General features: G+C 40.3%; 1 protein-coding gene across 4 annotated transcripts in view; it reads left to right on the forward strand.

Annotated features, from left to right (window-relative positions):
- Window positions 1-21,348, forward strand: part of ARMC8 (armadillo repeat containing 8) — a 231,523-nt gene that overhangs the window by 124,471 nt on the left and 85,704 nt on the right. For all 4 annotated transcript variants that reach the window (XM_082262386.1, XM_082262388.1, XM_082262387.1 and 1 more), the window contains one exon: window positions 19,734-19,816. In XM_082262386.1, coding sequence (XP_082118512.1) covers window positions 19,734-19,816 — 83 coding nt within the window. The remainder of the gene's footprint in view (window positions 1-19,733; window positions 19,817-21,348) is intronic.

The following is a 21,348-nucleotide window of genomic DNA, read 5'->3' on the forward strand; positions in this document are numbered from 1 at the left end:
GGTCTAGGTTTTTGTTCAGAATGATTTGGGTTTGAAGTCTTCTTTGGCACAGATTTCCTAAAATGAAAAACTGTATATAAATACTTTGCCTGCTCTTAGTCAGCGACATTCCTAGAAGTACTGAAAAGCGGAGCACATGCAGTATATCTAAATCTGACATTTAAACATGCTAGTAATGCCCCGTACACACGTGCAGATTGTCGGCCCGAAAAGATTCGGCCGACGGCCGATTGTAGGCTTGTTAGTATGATGCTTCCGACAGCCGACAGCGCACTTTCGGCCGAACAGAATCTGTCGTGCAGGCATTAAAATTTTTGTATGCCGACACCAGAACGGCCGATTGTTCGCCGGTCAGTACAGATTTCGGCCGACAGACAGCAGATTTGCAAGACTGGGCATGCTCAGAAAAGAAAAAACACAGGGAAAGTTAACTATCACATGACATCACTTCTGCAGTCGGCTGTTGTTGGCCAACAAAATTCGTGTGCAGTCTTTTGCAGTTTTCAACAGACACGACAGACCTTGGACAAAAGACGGCCGATCGTTCGGCCGACAATCTGCACGTGTGTACGAGGCATAACCTAGCACGAGACGTATTAGATATTTGAAACTGAAGCTATTTGCTCGTAGTTCCTGGTTTTCCAACATCTATACTGTATATATAGCATTTGATTAGACACAAACACTGTTAGCTTTATTTGGATTGTTTTATATTCTCTTATTAAATTGATGGTGTATATCCAAATTTCTTCAGGCGGCGGCTGCTGCTGCTGCTGGTAAGATGTTTTCCTGCAGTGCCTCCATAGCCACTGGAAACTGCCCTGAGTGATATTCTTCCAGCTTAGTAAAGGTTAAAAGCAGCCTCGGCTACTGAGAAAAGTTGCACCGCCCTTCTGCCCTCTGTGCCATTCATAATGCTTGCATTATTACACTCCCATAACACTTTGTTGCTGTACAACCCCTCCCCCCCCCAAAAAAAATCTATAATATAAACTTTAGCTTTAACCTAACTGGGATGTATATGTCTGTTACCTGTGTTCTATCCTTAAGCCCGTATGCTACAAAGTGCTAATTTATATTGTATATCTCTATAAGGCCTGAAGCTACTTTAATATTTGTTTCCGGACACATCTATAACAAAATGTACTGGGCATAATGCAAAGTCTGCATTCAATTAGTGTTAAAACCCTCAGCATTTTTTAGTTTACACATTGATCACCAAAAAAATGAACATTCCATACTAAACTATTTTGTTAAAATGCTTATCCTAGCACTTGCAGTTGACAACTTTTAATGCTTCGCCTTTCAGTTCTACTTCTCTGAACTTCCAGTTTTCACAGGAAAGAATTAACAGTGTTTACTTTAAAAAGGGATGGAGGATCAGGGGAATACCTGGCCTTCCTAGGCTATAGGGCAATGTGTAGCAATTGATGCATACCATGTAGGGAGACACAGCTGTAGTCCTGGCATGCAGGGGTGGCTCCTTAGAATGCTGCAAGAGAAAGGAGACATCCTGAAATCGAATCCTGGCGTGGGGAATCATGGCACCAACCGGAACATAGGCAGGGACTAAAAGATAAAGAAACTGCACTTGGTATGTTATTAAATCCACTGCTGAATGTGCTAAAAAAAACTAGGGGTTAATATCACTTGAAAAATTAAGGGTTAATATCTAATGAATATACGCAATAAATTTTTGTATAATTGTCGTAAAGTGTGGAACAATATAATACAGTTCTTGAAGTGTATTTGTCAATACTATCAAAGTACAGCACTACAATGCAATCGCCTATTAGTCTCTGCATGTATTGTTAGGTGCCAAGTGTAAAGGCCAGCTTTCCAGGTGCCCTGAATCGCATATCAGTGTAAAGTATCTAGATTGGCACAGGATCACAATGTTTGGTCAATCTTGTATAGTTTACAACCTTAATGGTAGAATAGGGCTCAGTGGACTGCTCCCAATCCACAGGTAGGCTTTGACTACTATTAGGATTGAGAAGTTGCCTGCTCCCAAGCATAGCTTCCTTTTGGCCAGTCGCTATGATTACTGGCCTTTCTGACAGTTGGAACTTAAAAGGAGCTCTGTGAGTTATCAAAACTCAGGAGGTGTAGACCATTGCATGTTACAATGCCCTAGCAATTGGGACACTTAGGCCCACCATACATGGGGCGCAAATTTTGTTGCAGGAAAGAAATCCCCCATCAACCCACAGTGCTGATCCTGAAATTCCTCCTGCCGGTCCAGTGTCTTCTCCCGGCATGGAAGGGGCGGGGTAAGCCATCCCTGCTGGGAGAAGACCGTAATAATCGCTAGCCACTATAGCAGCCACTTGCAATAATTGCAAGGGAATCGACAGGCTGGTTGTACCCAAGTTGATTGATCAATCAACTTGGTACATTCAGCCTCCCATTAATGGTTCGAATCGTGTATGGCTGGCCTTAAGCCTGGTTCACACAAGAGCGATTTCAGATGCAACTTGAGTCACACAGAATGGCATGACAAGGAAAATCACAATATTTTAAATGGTCCCCATTCACATCAATGTGACTCCGTGTTGTGCAATTTTGGAAAAGGTTCCTGTGCTACTTTGGTGCGATTTACAGTGCAGTTTGGCCACATACCATATGCAAATTCAATTCAAAACACACCCAAAGTCACATCAAAGTTGCACTGCAAATCACAGTAGTGTGAACCTAGCCTTGGGCATTAGAGGAAACTGGCTGCCTGCATTGTAGATGTGTGTGTGTATATATGTATGTATATGTATGTGTAGATATATATACATATATATATATATGTGTGTGTGTGGCACTGCCCCCTAGAGAACTGCTGTATATAACACTTTCTGGATTCCCCTGGGTTACCCGTAGTAACTGGTTGTTGCAGAAAATTATCACTTTAAGTCCTTGGCTCAGTCAATAATCAGTCCAGTCATTTAGAACTTGGATAGGAGAAGGAATGAGTGGGATACTCCAACTAATCACTATTCACAGTGTTGAGGACAGCTGACCTTTAGGATGCGGCAAGGTCGCTGCTTCACTCTGCCACTGAAGTGAAGATATTTTAAGTGTTCCTGCTTGCAATTCTATTCAGGGTTCTAAACTTGGCACCCCCTTTCTCTCTCACTGTGTGTGCTGACTCTATCCTCTGGAGAGGTCCCCTTCCTGGGCAGACCCCCGGGCAAGTTCCTCTGTACTCACGGACACTGTTTTTCCAGAGTAACTGTTGCCTCCAACTCCACTAGTCAGCTTTCCTGGACCTCTGGATTCAGCCCCACACTCTGGTTCACCAGGCCACTGCCTGTGACCACTATCCACAGCTACAGAGATACAGCCATCACCCTCCTTCCGGGACCTGGCTTCCAGCCCAAAGACCCCCTGCCTTACGTGCTCCTGGCTTTTATACCCTATCCCATGATGCACCACTCTCTCTGTGCCAAAGCCATGGGACAGTATCAAAGCCTGTGTGTCATTGGCTGGGTTTCCTCTACTGTCCAATGTACCTCTCCATTGGATACAGTGGGGACACTCCCTCAGCCCATATGAATAACACATGGAACAGGCCTAACTAGTAGATCCAGCTCCCTGATAAGCAGAGAGCTCAAATGCTTTACCTACTGCTTTCCTGTTAAGCAGAGAAAACCAAAAACTATACCTGCTATCTAGCACCTGACTAGGAGCATGTCACACACACACACACACACACACACACACACACACACACACACACACACACACACACACACACACATATATATATATATATACACCCCGTGATGCCTTGAAGGGTGGTATCAATTCCTTCATCCTCTAGGAACTGGCTGCATACTCTCAGCACATGAGGCCAGGCATTGTCGTGTACCCAGAGGAACCCGGGAACCACGGTACCAGCGTAGTGTCTAACAATGGGTCCAAAGATTTCATCCCAATAACAAATGGCAGTCAGGGTGCCATTGTCTAGCCTGTAGAGGTCTCTGCGTACCCCTATGAATATGCCTCCCTTGACCATCACTGACCCACCACCAAACCAGTCATGCTAAACAATGTTTCAGGCAGCATACAGTTCACCATGGCTTCTCCAGACCATGCTCTAATCTGTGAAAAGCACAGGGTACCAGTGGCAGACCTGCCAATTCTGGTGTTTAATGGCAAATTCCAGTCAAGCTCCATGGTGCCGGACAGTTAGCACAGGGCCCACTAGAGGACGTCGGGTCTTCAGGCCACCCTCATGATTTCTGCTTCTGATTGTTTGGTCAGAGACATTCACACCAGTGGCCTGCTGGAGGTCATTTTGTTGGGCTCTGGCAGTGCTCATTCTGTTTCTCCTTGCACAGAGGAGCAGATACCGGTCCTGCTGATGGGTTAAGGACCTTCTTTGGCCCTGTCCAGCTCTCCTAGAGTAACTACCTGTCTCCTGGAATCTCCTCCATGCTCTTGAGACTGTGCTGGGAGACACAGCAAACCTTGTGGTAATGGCACGTATTGATGTGCCATCCTTGAGGGGTTGGACTGCCTGTGCAATCTCTATACATTCCAGGCTTTGCCTCATGCTACCAGTAATGACACTGACCCTAGCAAAATGCAAAACTAGAGAAAAACAGTCAGAAAAGAGGAGTAGGGAAAGAAAGGTCAGTGGTCTCACCTGTACTGTCTCCACCTTCTGTTTTGGAGGTTGTCTCATTGCTACCCATCTAGTGCACCTGTTGTTAATTTCATAAACACCAAAGCAGTTGAAACTAATTACCAACCCCCTCTGCTACTGAACTGACCAGATCAAAATCCCAGGAGTTTAATTGACTTGATGCTATACTGATTAAAATTTACTCCTTCAATTTTTAAAGCTGTGTGTGTGTGTGTGTGTGTGTGTGTGTGTATATAGATATTATCATGTGCCTGTAGATGTCATTACCTGTCCTTTCAAACTTTGTTTTGACTTTTTAAACTCGGCTGCATTGTAATCTCACAATATCTCACGAGATTACAGACAGCCCACCCACTTTTACATGGATCTCGGCTGTTTTCAGAGGAACAACTTCTCTGTTCTCCCTATGAGAACTGAAGTTCTCGGCTTCATAAACAGGCTGCAGAGGAGATCATTTTCCTCTGAGAACTGAACTGATAAAAAAACATCTCCGTTCAATAAACATACACCTAAAAGTGATAATGTCTTGCCAAAAAATGCATTTAGGTAATGGTACAGTCATAGTTTAAAAGTTATCCCTTGGAATCTCCAAAAGCCCCCACCCCCCAAAAATGTATTTTTTGTTTTTGTAAGGAAGCTGGTGCGTTCGATTTCCCACGGACTTTGTGGTCTTTACGCTTGTCTTCTTGGGAACAGGGAGTGTAGAAGACTTATTTAGCAATTTAGGCAGCAGAGAATTAAAGTGGAAGTAAACCCTCCTATCATTTTCAGCCAAGGAAGCTGCCATCTTTGCCTCCGTTTTAATCTTCAGCTGCCATGATGCTGCCCCTGTGATAACACCAGTCATTTGATGGTTTGACCGTTTTGGTTGACAGCACAATGAATGTTTTCTTAAACCATTAATTTAATGGGTTGACTTCCGCTTTAAGAGGCCATGCAACCATTCAAGTTATATTTAAATAGAACTGCACTTTTGTTGAGAATGGCCAAAGCCAGATTTCCTTTAAGCACAGCATAAGCAGTTCACTAATTTGGTTTAATTTCACTGAAATTGCTCATTAATGTAAGTCCTCGTGCATTATACTATTTTATGTCAAAGTGGAAATGTTTCCAGTAACCGCTGCTTAAAGCTGTCTGCCAATTTTTCCTTTAACCTTTTACTGCCATGCCCTCTTCGCCACATTCAGCTTTAAGTGGCTGGACCATTTCTGCTATCTTTAATTTTTTTATTGTGGTTTTACAGTTTTTTTTTTAATTTACTTTGAAAGTTTTTGTAGGATACCACCCAAACCTTTTAGTTTCTGAAAGCACATAATAAAAAAGATGGTGCTTTTGATTTTGTACATCCTGTGATAGTTTTGTGCGCTATGTTCGTAAACATTGGAAGAAATTGATGCAGGCACACATTTTATTGCAAGGTAGCACATAGAGTTGAATGAATGTAGGTTTAAACACTGTAAAAAAAAAAAATTGAAAAACCAGCACTACGGTGCATTTTACCAATACAACATGCATGCAGGAATGCAACACCAGTGTGCACAATATGTGCACTGTGTGGTGTGTTTTGGAGCCTTAGTTTGTTGATGGGTTTTATTTCTTTTATTATATTTTTTAATATTACTGTCACTTTGGTAAAATAACAGAGGACTAAAGAGACCCCTGATGTTTTACTTAGGCTCCATTCACATGTAGGCGTTTTGGGGCGTTTTTGGGGAGTTTTTCTGCTCTAGGATCAGCTCTCAAAACGCCCAACAAGACAAATCCTATTAATTTCAATGGCCCCTGTTCACATCTGAGCGTTTTGACGCTGTGAGCAAAACGCCCAACGCTCAAAAAAGTACATGAGCTTCTTTTTGGGCAGATTACAGGCGTTTCCATTGGTCTCTATTCAATCTAAAAATGCCTGCACAAAAAACGCCTGTAAATCGCGGTAAAAAAACACGCGAAAAAGCTACGCTCGGGTGTGAATGTAGCCTTAGAGAGCACCGAGTTCTTATTCTTTTTCCTGTCCTGCCTAATACTACTGAACACTAAATATTTATTTACAAAGGAAGAGATAGTAAATGTTTCATTGATGTACGCTATCCTTTCCATTATGAATGCTCATTACTGAACACAGGAAAATGAAGGGCCTTCTCCACTAGGCTGTCCTTGCTGGTGCAGGTAGAGACAAACAGAGATTGGAGCAAAACTAGAAAACAGCAGGTTGTGGAAAGGAGCTAATTGCAGACACCCAGCACTGAGGATGACAGGCAGGGCACATTGTGGAGTTGGTGGCTTGGGGGGGGGGGGGTGTTTACATGACTATGAATGGCTTTTTAGCCACTGATTACAGCTATTCATTTGTCAGGAGAATCAAGGGACCTTTCTGCTATAAGTTCATGGTCACTAAAGCAACTACGGGCTTATAGAAGAAGGGAATGGAGTTATGGGCCATACACACTATAAGATTTTCTGAAGACTTTTTCCTTTAGACTTACCAAAACCATATAATATGAGGTCAAACCTAAACACTTTTTCAATTTGTATGCAATCTGGCAGGCCGTTGCACTACATAGAAAAGGTAAATCTGAAGGAAAAAGTCTTCAGAAAATCTTATAGTGTGTATGGCCCTTTAGTGTAAGGGTTACCGGGCTGGTTAGCTGCAATCGCTTCCGTTCCACTGTAACCTTTTGTAGGTGGCCGCAAAAGGCTTTAAATTATAGAATATTTAGTAAGTGACTTGTTTTGGGTTTTGTCACGTCTCTTGTAATTTCACTTAGGGCTCATTCTTATGTGCAGCAGCCTCTGCCACACCTCCTAAAATGAGTGGATATGTTGCCTCCCCACAGCCTGTTGTAATTCTAAAAAAGCTGGATCACCACATAGCAACCACATGCATTGAACACTGTTGCAAGGTGCTTGCACTCTGCCCCCTTTAGCTTTATTGGGTCGTGTTTGGTGGGGGTACTGTCCACCAAATGTGACAGGGAATTAATTTTTGCAACAACATGTGTACAGCCCTAAGCAGCTACATGTCTTTGCTTAAGGCGACCGCTCAAACGCCTGCTTTTACCACCCCTTGGCTGCACGTCTAAACAAACAAAAACCCTTCGTTCATCTGCAATATTTGCCAGATAGCCGTTGATTCTTTTGTTGTGATGGGGTGACAGAACTGCTGTACTTCTTCCAAATTCAGAACAGTGTACTCGCCCTTATGTAGGCTTTTCCTGCTTACACTACAGTCAGAATATTGCAGGGGATGGGGCTATCCACATTTTCGCTGCTGATTGACCAGCCTAATTCAGCGTTGATTTAGCAGCTACCCACACCTAGCCCTGTCCGATTATAGCACTGACTTTGCTGCTGAAAACCTGTCACTGTTAGCTGTGTCTAGGAGGGGAAAATCCATGCATCCAAGGATGGCCATTTGAAAAGGGCCTAAGGTTCCAGACCTCCTGTGGTGGAAGCTTTTTTCATAGGACAGTTGGGACTGTGATGATCTCGCCGCCTTCTAATTCTTGGAGCAGTCATTTTGAGGTTAACTGTGCTGCTTTGATAAGCATTTTTGAGAATACATGTGTTTTTTATACACAACAGATGGGCAAAATAATAAAGCAAGTACTAATCTTACCCCAAAGAGGATTAATATTGAAATCTAAAATAAATAAGATGATACGGAAAGGAAGAGTCAGATGTCAGAGATTTTCAGAAACATGGCTCCAATAAGATCTAACAATCCGACTGCTTTATTTCAGAAAAATGTCCTGCAAATCTGTTCTGCTTCCTCACATTTGTCATAACAAATCCTATGAGCCTTTGGTAAAACATTTGCATTCAATCCCATCAAGAAGGAAGATGGCTCATTTAAGGGCTCACTGACAGCTGTTGGTCCTGCATTTGACTTTAAGATTCAGTTGTAGTTGTACCCAGACACAAAACGGAAATTTGATTGTTGGTGCAATGTTTAAAAAAAAAAAAAGAGAAATTAAATGACTGTCAGTAGACTTTACTACACTTAAAGTGGAACTAAATTCAAAAAGTGAAAATTTGTTATTTGGATTTGTTATGGGGAACATCTGGAAGTGTTATTTGTGCCTAAGCAGTACCCTAAAAATGTAAATTTTTGTCTTGAAATACCAAAAAATATCATTACTGTAACAGATTTACAGCTATGAAGATATCAAAGTCACTGCTGCCTCTGACTGCTAGTCTTGGAGTGCCTTGAAAAACTATTCATACCCCTTGAAATTTCCCACATTGTCATGTTACAGCCAAAAGCGTAAATGTATTCATTTTATTGGTATTTTATGTGATGGACCAACCCAAAGTGGCACATAATTGTGAAGGGGAAGGAAAATGATAAATGGTTTTCAAATTTTTTTACAAATGTGTGAAAAGTGTGGCGTGCATTTGTATTCAGCCCCCTGGGTCAATACTTTGTAGAACCACCTTTCGCTGCAATTACAGCTGCAAGTCTTTTTGGGTATGTCTCTACCATTCTCAATTGAACTTAGGTCTGGACTTTGACTGGCCCATTCTACCACATCATAATGCTTTGATTTAAACCTTTCCATTGTAGCTCTGGCTGTATTTTTACGGCCGTTGTCCTGCTGGAAGGTGAACCTCCTCACCAATCTCAAGTTTTTTTGCAGACTCTGACAGGTTTTCTTCTAAGATTGCCCTGTATTTGGCTCCATCCATTTTCCCATCAACCCTGACCAGCTTCCCTGTCCTTGCTGAAGAAAAGCATCCCCACAACATGATGCTGCCACCACCATGTTTCATGGTGGGGAGGGTGTGTTCAGCGTGCTGTGCAGTGTTAATTTTCTGCCACACATAGCGTTTTGCTTTTAGGCCAAAAAGTCAAATTTTGGTCTCATCTGAAAAGAGCACTTTCTTCCACATGACTTCTCGCAAACTGCAAACGGGACTTCTGATGGCTTTCTTTTAACAATGTAAAAACGAGGGGAATTTCTGCGCTCAACATGAGTAATAAAATGACGCAATCCAGGTGACAAAGTGTAAGAAGCAGCTAGCACAAGATCCACAGACAATGATCAACAAAATGATATAACCAAATAGTGCAGCGCTAAAAATAAATGACATAAATAATGACTTAAAGTTCATTCAAGAAAACAGAAAACGTAGGGGTGATTAAAAGAACCCAAAGAAAAGTCCAGTTTGAAAAACAAATCCAGGAGTGTGAATAAATGACAATCCTTCCTCCTTGTGACACCCAGGGAATGTGTACAGAGGGGACACCTGAGTGCTCTGATGTGAGAAGCAGCTTACCAAACAGCCATGGCTACTCAAATGAATGAGACAGCCTTGCCAGATATAGCATAAATCTCAGGGACTCCAAGAAATCATAGGTGGCGCCAAGAGATGGTAGATTTCATCAAGGTAGCTCCATAGAAATCAGGTGGGAGTATGGAAAAAAGTTTGTACAAAAGAACATAGCGTAATCCCGTCAGGTATTAATAATAAATTTATTGAACTACTCACATTTGAGATGTAAAAAACAGGCACATAAAAAAATGGTGGCTGGGGATCCAATCGCGGCATCCCGCATGTATCCAGTCAGCATGAGATAATAGTAGCCGGCTCGTAGAAGTGGCGTGTGGACGTTTGCGTCTGGAGTCGCCAACATTTCGTCATCAGAAGACGTCGTATGGGCTTTTAACAATGGCTTTCTTCTTGCCACTCTTCCATAAAGGCCAGATTTGTGGAGTGCACAACCAATAGTTGTCCTGTGGACATATTCTCCCACTTGAGCTGTGGATCTCTGCAGCTCCTCCAGAGTTACCATGTGCCTCTTGGCTGCTTCTATGATTAATGCTCTTCTTGCCCGGCCTGTCAGTTTAGGTGGACAACCATGTCTTGGTAGATTTGTAGTTGTGCCATACTCTTTCTATCTTCAGATGATGGGTTGAGCCGTGCTTCGTGAGATGTTCAAAGCTTGGGATATTTTTTTTATAACCTAACCCTGCTTTAAACTTCTCCACAACCTTCTTCACCTGTCTGGTGTGTTCCTTGGCCTTCTTGCTGTTTGTTCACTAAGGTTATCTAACAAACCTCCTTCACAGAATTTATACTGAGATTAAATTACACACAGGTGGACTCTCTTTTCTAATTAGGTGACTTCTGAAGGCAATTGGTTCCACTAGATTTTAGTTAGGGGTATCCGAATAAAAGAGGCTGAATACAAATGCACACCACACTTTTCAGATATTTGTAAACAATTTTGAAAAACATTTATCCTTTTTCCTTCCACTTCACAATTAGGCCCCGTTCACATAGGGGCGACGCTACCTCGGAGCGGCCGCCACGGACTTCATAACATTGAAGTCTATAGCGGTCGCCTCCTGGTCGCCCCAAAGAAGTTCCGGACCCTTTTTCTAAGTCGGAGCGTCTTGTGTCGCTCCTATTAGAACGGGTCCGCAGCTTCCCTTTGGGAGGTGACCTACGGCGACCTGTGAGGCGACCAGGTCGCCTCACAGGTCGCCTTAGTGTGAACGGGGACTTATGTGCCTCTTTGTGTTAGTCTATCACATAAAATCTCAATAAAACACATTTACGTTTTTTGATTGTAACATGACAAAAGGTGCATTATTCAAGGGGTATGAATGCTTTTTCAAGGCAATTTGTAGTGAGATTAGATGTGCTGTACTGATCACGGTTTTCCTTACTGGAGGCTCTGACGTGCAGAACCCAAGTCTCTACCATACCACGATGGCTGCCTCCACACACACTGACTGTGCATAACAAGGCATGGTAAGCCAATGACAGTTGGTAACTAATCTTTTGCCCTCCACCTGCCTTTTTTTGGCACAGATTCCCGAGTTCAGTTCTTCTTTGTAGAAAACTTCACCCAAGCATTTTGTCCTCCCATGTTCTAAACATATATTTTTTTTAACCCAAACTTGCACACGTTGCCTTTTTGGAATTGAATGGTTCTCAAAGACACAGGCTCTCATGTGACACAGCACAAGCAGAGAAGACTAGAGATAAAGGTTGGAGAAGAATATTTATTAAAACCGATCTGTTGACTGGGGGCATAGTGATTGGTTATATTTACAGCCTTTAGTCCAAATATGTTGGAGTCATTACATGGAATCTGACATCAGAGTGTAATTGAGAATGCCATTGCTAATCCTTCCTTTTGAGAATGCTAGTTTGCTGGCTTTCACGCTAATGCTTTGGCTTCGGTGTCACTGACCCAAAACAAATATAGAGATAAGGAATTCTGACATCTTTTCGTGCTTATTTACAGAATGATTTGTCTGGGTCTGTGAATTAACTGTATTGCTAGATAAAATAAGGCATCACAAATTTTCAGGAGGAGGCCAGAAATGTATTGCCAGATACAATGAGGCATCAAGAATTTTCAGAAGGAGGCCAGAAATGGCAATCCACATGCATCCCATATGACAGTCCCTTCAAAAGAAACCTGTCTGAAAATGTTGTAACTGCCATTGCTGCTAGTTTTAAAAGATGCATATTCTGGGGCTACCATCCTTATTCTTCTTTCGGTAGTTGAGTCTCCAACCTGGTATAAACATAGGTGTCAGTGAAGAAGGGATGAGGATTACATTCCCAGAGATGCACCTTCAAATTCATGTCAATAATGGCAACTCCCATATTCCTATCCTAGAGGATTTCCTGTAAGAAAGCTGTGTATGTGTTAAATTTAATAATTGAGTAATCAAACTTCCATCCACCTCCAGAAAGGTTACTATTAGATGTATTGCCATAGTAAGCTGCTTTTTTTTTTTTCTTTAAGTAGTACTATGGTAACGGCATACTTTCATTTTATAACTTCAACATTGTAATGCTGATAAAAACAAAGGTTTATTTTTTAAAATCCAATATAAGCTTAGTAGAAAAATCTCCTTTCAAGTTGAGTGCTGCCTATCTGCTGGGCATCTCTTTCCACAACTTCTTGGATTCCCTGCATGCATGGCAGCTTCTCCTGTGCTGTTTACTTTCCATTTCTAAGGACTACATATCCCATGGTACCTTACTACCTGTAAGCAGTGGTTCCTGTACTGACTCCGCCTCCTTAAATCCCTCATCTCACTACCTCTGTAGTTTGAAAGGCAGGCTCTGTAGACTCTGTGACACATTGTCTACCCACAGGGTATAGTGAATACATGTCACTGAATTCAAAGAAGTAAATGTGTGGGGATCTACACAAAGTATGTTTACAGACTTCATGATCAGACAGATTAATAGGAGTGTGGAAATGAACTTATGATTTTACATTTTCACCATAGATATGCTTTATGCATTTTTTTTTTTTTTAGAGGGGGGGGGGGCACTTGTGTACAGTAGAACGGAGCTATACGTTAAATCTAAAATTTATACTATTGGACAACTTTATGGAAAAAAGGGATAGTCACTCCGTACTTCAACGTATTTCTAAGCCTTATGCTGGCCATACATGCACATAATTTCGACTGTTTGCAGACTGAACGATTATTTGTCGTTCGAAAGTGAATTGTCCACTAACTGATAGAATAAACTCGTTTTAATGATCGTTTTCATATTCGTAGTGATCGTTCGATAACAATAAGAACATATAACAGAATATTCTTTTTGTTTCGATTATAACCTACATATATACATTTTAGTTGAAACAGTAAAATGTTTCACTTCTGGTCCATTGACATTAGCCGGGCCCCTGGGAAATCGTCAGTAAAGTTGGGTTCCCTAATGGCATTAATGTCGAACAATCTTTCGGAAAACGACCACTTTTAGCCGAAATTCTGTTCGTGTATGTCCAGCATTAGTCTGATTTTAGCCAGCAGTAGAAAATATTTTGCCTTATCCAGTATTGCTCTCTGTCCTGTTTTTAGTTGTGAAGGTCTTAGTCTGTCTTCCTTAGATCTAGTTTACGACTAGGCTAATTTTTGATGGTTTGGTAAATTTTCATAAATGAAAAATGGACCATCCTATTTAAAAAAAAAAAAAAAAATCATTTATCTCCATCATTTTTTGAATAACCAGAACTTCTCCAAACTTTTCATTAAATAGTACATTTTTGCAATTTATCCTAAAATTAGAAAGTCCCAAAAAGTGTAGAGTTTGATAAATGTGTTGGTGGTAGATGGTTGATAGACAAGTGGCTTCTTCTCGTACAATGCTCATACAATGGCTCAAACTCATGGTAAATAAATAAATCCATTCTTAAAAGAGATATCTTAAGGCAGGGATCCTCAAACTATGGCCCTTCAGCTGTTGTGGAACTACACATCCCTTGAGGCATGGTAAAGCTCTGGCATTCACAGACCTGACTAGGCATGATGAGAATTGTAGTTCCTGAACAACTGGAGGGCCATAGTTTAAAGACCCTTGTCTTAAGGTATTAAATAAGTTGTATATTGTGTATTTATTTTGCACATATTGGAGGACGTTAAAAAGTTTAATGGAGATGTTACGGTACTAATTTAGGGGCAGTTATTTGGGGCCAGTAAGGAAAACCCAAGGTCTGCTACTAGTTTACTAGACCCTATATTTGAGTGAGCTCAGCTGCTTTTAAAAACCTGTCAAATAACTCCCTTTTCAACTGAGGAATCTACTACTGGGAAGATCCTAAATTTACAGCTGGACAGGAAATATGTTAATATAGTTTATTTGGTGAACCTAAACTTTGATTTAAAACTTTCTGTTGAAGGGTAGTTACTATGTTACGCTCTTTCTCCATGATCCCACTGTATGCATAAGGTAGCCACCCTATCCTGCTCACTCCTGAGATGAACTATGGGATGTGTAGTGTGCATAGAGCAGTCCACATGACCACAACTAACGTGCACTGCTCATTCCAAACAAATGGATGAAAACATTTCATAAAAAATAGATTAGAGGGCCATTAGTACTAGATGTGTATTGATTATTTTTGAGAATAAGGATTTTGTTTAGTGTTACTTTAAGTGCATGTCTAAGCAAAATAAAAAACATTAAAATATTCAGTACATCTGAGCAATGCATGCACATTTATCTATGTTGTATCATTTTTGAAAAGTCTGCACAGAAAATATCTGTTGATCTTACAGAAATCCACTGTTTGTCCTGGGAACACTTTGCTTTTGCTGCAGTATTTCCAACCTTGCCCAGTTTTCTTATGCTGGACTAAGGAATACCTCTCCATCTTTTCATCCCCATAACATAATGGAGGATGTTCTGTGTAGAACAGGGTAACTTGGGATTTCGGATAACACTGCTTGTGATTTCAGGGCAGCTGTGTGCACAGACTGGGTAAGGAACTTACTTGAGTTCTACCAGGATCAGCAGGAACTGCATTTTTTGTCTAATTGTAACTTTTTTTTTTTTAGGAAACAAAACATAGAGAAGTGCACATGTATTGACGAAATGTACTGATTTTTTTAAAATTTTCCCCGACATACACTTTGAGATTATTCATTTTGTTTTCAAATACAAATGTTCAAATTTCCCTTTGGTGCTCTCATTGGAGAGCTATATTGGATCCTCAGAGATTCTTTAATTTTGAATACAATTTTAATAGTAGCATTTTAATACTTTCTCTTGATTTTCCTCTCCTGATGTATAAAGGCAGTGGACGCCCCATAATGTATTCCCAGGTTTCCTTTGGATGCCTCTTAGAGATGCCGCCTTATATATACTAGTGGAAAACACTGCAGCAACTGCTTCTGTTTTCCCAGATTTCCTTTGTAGGCGTGCTGGTGGTAAACCAACCGGTTGTGAGAAGCAACATGCATTTTTTTTTTTTATCAATTTTTTGCTTGAAAATAGTTATTCAATTGTCTGTTTTACCATATAAATATACCTGTGCTTCTGTTATTATGCTATTGTTTACAAACTTGGGAAGCCAATAAAATTTCTGTCAAAGTATCTTGACCTATCCTGATTTCAAGTCTTGATGGTTGACATATTTCCAAAATGATGATTGTACTGAGAGCTTTGTATGTTACCAGGTTCGCCATATAATAAGGTATGGTAAGAGTTTAATTGCATCATTATATTGTGTAAATTGCAACTGCTTTTAAAGATTTATTTTTTGAAACCTGTAAAGAAAACTTTGTTGGATAAATCTGTCTGCTGTATGTCCAAGTAAGTTTTAAATAAAGACCAATCGCACCTTGAAATAAATATTGAATGTTTTCGTGTTTTTCTATATTTCTCCAAATTTAAACTGGGCAGTTATGGAAATAATATATATAACTAAAAGGTGTTATTGTATTGTCACCTGTTTTATTTCTCAGCAAATGTTCACAGGATAAATACATATTTTTAATTTACAATGCCTAATTTTTTTAACTGAAGATTTTGTGGAAACTTAACCAGATTTTGACAATTATATTTGGACATGAGAACAGTGATGACACCTTATTTTTAATAGTATAAGGAACAGAGATACGTGGACCCTTAATTTCAATTTTGATGCTTTATCTGTATATTACTACCAAATTTGGAATTGACTTCACTTCAAGCTAAACCTAAAACTCTGTGCTTTTCTAATACTAACATGCATATACTGATGTAAAATAAACTTTTTTTTAAATTCCCATTTATTTCTGAATAAAGTACCCAATGAACAATGCAGAGCAAATAAAATGGGTGATTCCATTGATTTAAGATCAGAAAATATTTGTAGCGTAAGCATAGATAAAATGTTTGGTCTGTTACCTATAACACTTTCGACTGCAGTGTCACAAAGATATCAGCCTAAACATGCCTCTTATTTATCAATATCGACAAATCCAACCCTGGGAATAACAGATTTACAATGAAATGGATAAGGAAAAGTGGTGGAGTTGTATAGCAAGATCATGCCCATGGCAAAAAAATTATTGTAACCAGCACATCCACACGTATCACCAAGCTTCAGCAATTCATAATCGAAGAAACTGCACACCACATTTCTGCGATTCAGTGTTTGCAATATATTACCAAGAAAGGCAAACTATAGTCCATGCAGTGTACGTTGTGTAAAGAAAGTAATGGGTCAGCATTTACTGCTGGTTCCCTTAGGACAGCCTATTTCAACCAGGATTCCTCTAGAGCTCTCTTAAGCAATGAGCAACTTGTCTTTTTAGCTATCTGGAATTCTTCCCAATGACCACAAATGTCTGAAGCATTCTTCCCAATAACCATCACACTACTGTACTGTGAACTGTAGACCTAGGAATTATTAGCAGACATTCTGTGAGACCTGAAGTTATTTCATGGGTTCCCCTGTGTAATAAATGCTGCTTTAGGCTCTGTTCACATATGAGAATCCGATGCATTTTGAACTTCATCCGATTAGTAGAATGTGAGCCAGACCGGCTTTTAATGGAGCCGGTTCACATATATTTGGGCCAGCTGCAGTGCGAATAAAAAAAGGGTCCTGTGCGTTTTTCGGTTCAGGTTCAAATGTCAAATTCGCACCACTGAATGGAAACTGCAATGGATTCTGCAAAGAAACCGACCCACATATGTGAACCCAGCCTTAGACAAACTTTTTGTTGCTGCTGGTACTGGCCGCCAAAAGCAATGAGTGCTGCTTAAGTCACGTTATTGCTTTACACATCATTACTAAATGAACTTGAAGTATGACTAAAGGCAAAGGTATTTTTTTAGTTTTGGATAGAGTGGAGAGGGATTGGAGCACCTGTCAGTTTTTATAGCTTTCTGTGCCCCGGTTAGGGAGATTCACCCTCTCTATTTGTCCTGTTTACCATTATTATTAAAAGTGAAAGTAAAATAAAACCCCAAATTTTGGGTTGTCCCCAGAAAAGTAATAGAGGAGAAGTCTTCCAATGCTAGTTCTGGAGACCCCTAATTTGCAGGGATGTCCTTTCACTTCCTGTTTGGCTACGGGACAGGAAGTGGAGGGAAATCTCCCCAAAGGGACACAGATGGCGAAAAAAAAAAAAAAAATCTGACAGTGGTTATCACCCTCCCTTGCTCTATCCAAAATGAGAAAAAAGTTTTGCCTATAGTTCAACTTGAAGGGTCAATGTATAAAGTAGTAGTATGACCTTTAAAATGGTAAAACCACTGGTTTAAAAAACACAAATCCCACATTTATAAACGACAGTGATGTGCTTCTCAAATGCGCAAGGCGCTTGTCTGACTTCAAAGCACTATTTAAAATGGATAAAGTTATAAGCCAGCAGGATAATCTAGTCACCTAGCCTGTCAAAGTTGTCCTCTCCCTACTAGATTACTCCTTGACCTACCATAGGTTCCACACTGCGGCCTACATATGCATGAGACGAAAAATGCATGCTGCAGTGTGAACTTACCTTGCAGTGTATAGTGCATAACAATATCCTTTTTCTATTATAAATGGGCTCTTAGTTCTATATTTTGTTACGCAGCTTGTGATTCCAAATTAGGAACTTGAAGTGACCTCCACTCGAAAAAGAGACTACTAAAAAAACTTTGATACCTTTTTTATTTTTTTTTTTGGCCATTTGGCAGTATCTTGATGTTTTACGATCTTGGGCATGCTTTAAAACTTGCATTCATATATACTCCCAATACTAATACTTCTACAATTACCTCAAGCATATATACTCTTATTAAATTCAAGGGTTTAATATTTCATATTCTGTATTAGTTTTGAACAATAATATATACATATACATTTTTTTTTTTTTTTTTTTAAGGCTAGAACACCATAGTTGCTTAATTTCAATAACCTATAATCTGGTGTTCTGCATCTCAGGACACAATTTTAAAGCTATTTGAGATGCAGTATTTATTGTTTAACACATTGCTTGGTTATGCGGAGTTAGACACTTGAATTGAGAGAAATCCATAAACTGCCTTTGCTGATCTACAAATGTTGGTTTAGTAACTGTCATCTTGGTTCAATGGCTGCATTCCTTTTTAAATCACTAATCTGAAATAAGCTTGAAGAAACAGTCACTGTAAAGTTAGAGTACAATATTTGGGCATATTTCTTCTGGGGCTTATATGCAGGAAAAGCAAAGAATTAGCATGACAGCCAGAAAATGTGCACTATGGTGTACCCCATGTCTTTTCTCATTTCAAGTTACCTTGATTTACATTTATCAGCAAATGTCCTGATGTTTATCATTCCAGGGTATGAATATGGAATTCTCTGCCTTAAATGTGATATGCTTTGGCATATACCCTTACTCTTCTTCGCATTGTGATTCTTGCCATTCATTAGTTTTAGTTAAGGTGAACCTGTCAGCTATTGTAATATTTTTAAGGACCCATCTAATAGCAAGAAACTATGTTATTACTTATGTTTGCCAGCTAGCCCCCCATCTGTGACCTCAGAGTTAAATCTCATCCACCTCACATACTGATGTCCAATAAGAACACCCTTACTGGCCACTGTAGCGCTCTCAAAGACAGGTATATGGTAAGTGAACCAGATAAGGTCCTAAAATCAGGAAAGGCAGGTGCTTAGTAACACAGTGAAACCAGATTTACAGAGGTACCCAATGGTGCCTGCTGTTCGGCAAGGAATTTACATGTTTAAAATGGCTGTCTTTCCATTTTATAATAAAGCTAAGCTATCTGAGACTACAACTCTCATTTCTGTAATGACATATTTTAGTACTTTACGTGGAATTCTGTTTTTAAATTAACCACTAACCTTGAACCATCCATAATTATTTATAGGTGTAATAAGTAGAAATACTTATTATTTCTTGACATAGCAGTGTGCAGAATAGCTGTATAGCTGTGTCTACTCACAGACAATGCTAACATTGCTATGAAACATGTCTATCTATCCTACGTGATTGAAAATACACCTTATGGGCACTTCTCTACTTCAAGTTTTTAGGTTATATTTATGTTGTTAAGTGTTTACCTCCCCAGGCTAAATGTTTGAATGAAAAGATTATAACTAAAGAAAGATGTAGATTGCTAAATCAGTAAATCAGTAAAGTCTACTGCTGAAGAAGTCAGCAAAAGCCAAATATACCCAATTCTTTCTTTTGCATAGATGTTTCTCTTGAACTTGTGTTAAAATGTTTGAGAATACAAATTAAGGGCCATAGTGTGAATGTGCTCTCGTGTTTAGTATTATTAATAAGAATAAGGGAGGCAGGCATGGTGTCCTTGATGTTATTTATGCTGCATTAACATCTCTCTCCAGATCATAGAGGCTGAACATATGATGGACCGGATTGTGAATGGCTTATCTGAGACTAGTGTCAAGGTGCGGTTAGCTGCTGTCAGGTACGACTTTATAGTCCATTGATTTCCTTTTATACTGCCTACCTTTCTGCATCCAGTTTAAAGAGCACCTGTCCCTCACTGCATAGGTGAAAGGTTTTCCACTAAACAAATATATTCCAATATTTGATGGTTTGTCTAATCTGTATACAAAATGGGTGGGGAGATGGACATAAATCTGAATTTTCACTGTGTATTGATGCTGTTGCCTATTTACCATAATAGGCATATGCTGTAATGACCCTTGCCGGATAAATGTATATTTAAACAATTTTTACTTGGTACCCAGTAATTGTAAATACAGCAGTTCAATGGTTTTAAAAAGAGACACCACATTGGTGATCTGGACATATTGAACAACTGCAGGATATATAGCTTGTTAGAGGCAGGGGCGGACTGACAACTCATGGGGCCCCCGGGCAATAGGAGGTCATGGGGCCCCCTGTGTCCCCGCCCACACTCAAACCACGCCCACACAAAGCTCCACCTACATATTGCACCTCCCACATGTGTAACCTACCTAGTCTTTTAAATAAAAAGAAAAAAAAAAAAAACAGTTCAGTCATTCAGACAAGAAATCAGCTTCAAAAACAACACAATTCCTGCCTGTGGCTGCCAGTGACAACAATATGTTTTACACTGTGTCTGACTGACCTGCTGCTGCTCTTGCTCTGCCGCTCTGCACACAGGTCAGGGACCCTCAGGGTGGTTGGTGGATGGGTGGGTCGGTGCCGGTGGATGGCTGGCTTGCTCCGAGTTAGAGATGTGTAACCTAGTCTTTTAAATAAAAAGAAAAAAAAAAAAAAAAAACAGTTCAGTCATTCAGACAAGAAATCAGCTTCAAAAACAACACAATTCCTGCCTGTGGCTGCCAGTGACAACAATATGTTTTACACTGTGTCTGACTGACCTGCTGCTGCTCTTGCTCTGCACACAGGTCAGGGACTCTCAGGGTGGTTGGTGGATGGGTGGGTCGGTGGGTTGCTGGCTTGCTCCGAGTTAGAGATGTGTAACCTAGTCTTTTAAATAAAAAAAAAAAAAACAGTTCAGTCATTCAGACAATAAATCAGCTTAAAAAACAACACAATTCCTGCCTGCGGCTGCCAGTGACAAAATTAAGCTTTACACTGTGTCACTGTGTCTGACTGACCTGCTGCTGCTCTTGCTCTGCCGCTCTGCACACAGGTCAGGGTGGTTGGTGGATGGGTGGGTGGCTGGCTTGCTCCAAGTCAGAGATGTGTAACCTACCTAGTCTTTTAAATAAAAAAAAAAAAAACAGTTCAGTCATTCAGACAAGAAATCAGCTTCAAAAACAACACAATTCCTGCCTGTGGCTGCCAGTGACAACAATATGTTTTACACTGTGTCTGACTGACCTGCTGCTGCTCTTACTCTGCCGCTCTGCACACAGGTCAGGGACCCTCAGGGTGGTTGGTGGATAGGTGGGTCGGTGGGTTGCTGGCTTGCTCCGAGTTAGAGATGTGTAACCTAGTCTTTTAAATAAAAAGAAAAAAAAAAACAGTTCAGTCATTCAG

The sequence above is a fragment of the Pelophylax lessonae genome (genome assembly GCF_965119305.1).
Source record: "Pelophylax lessonae genome assembly, chromosome: 6".
NCBI classification, from domain to species: Eukaryota; Metazoa; Chordata; class Amphibia; order Anura; family Ranidae; genus Pelophylax; species Pelophylax lessonae.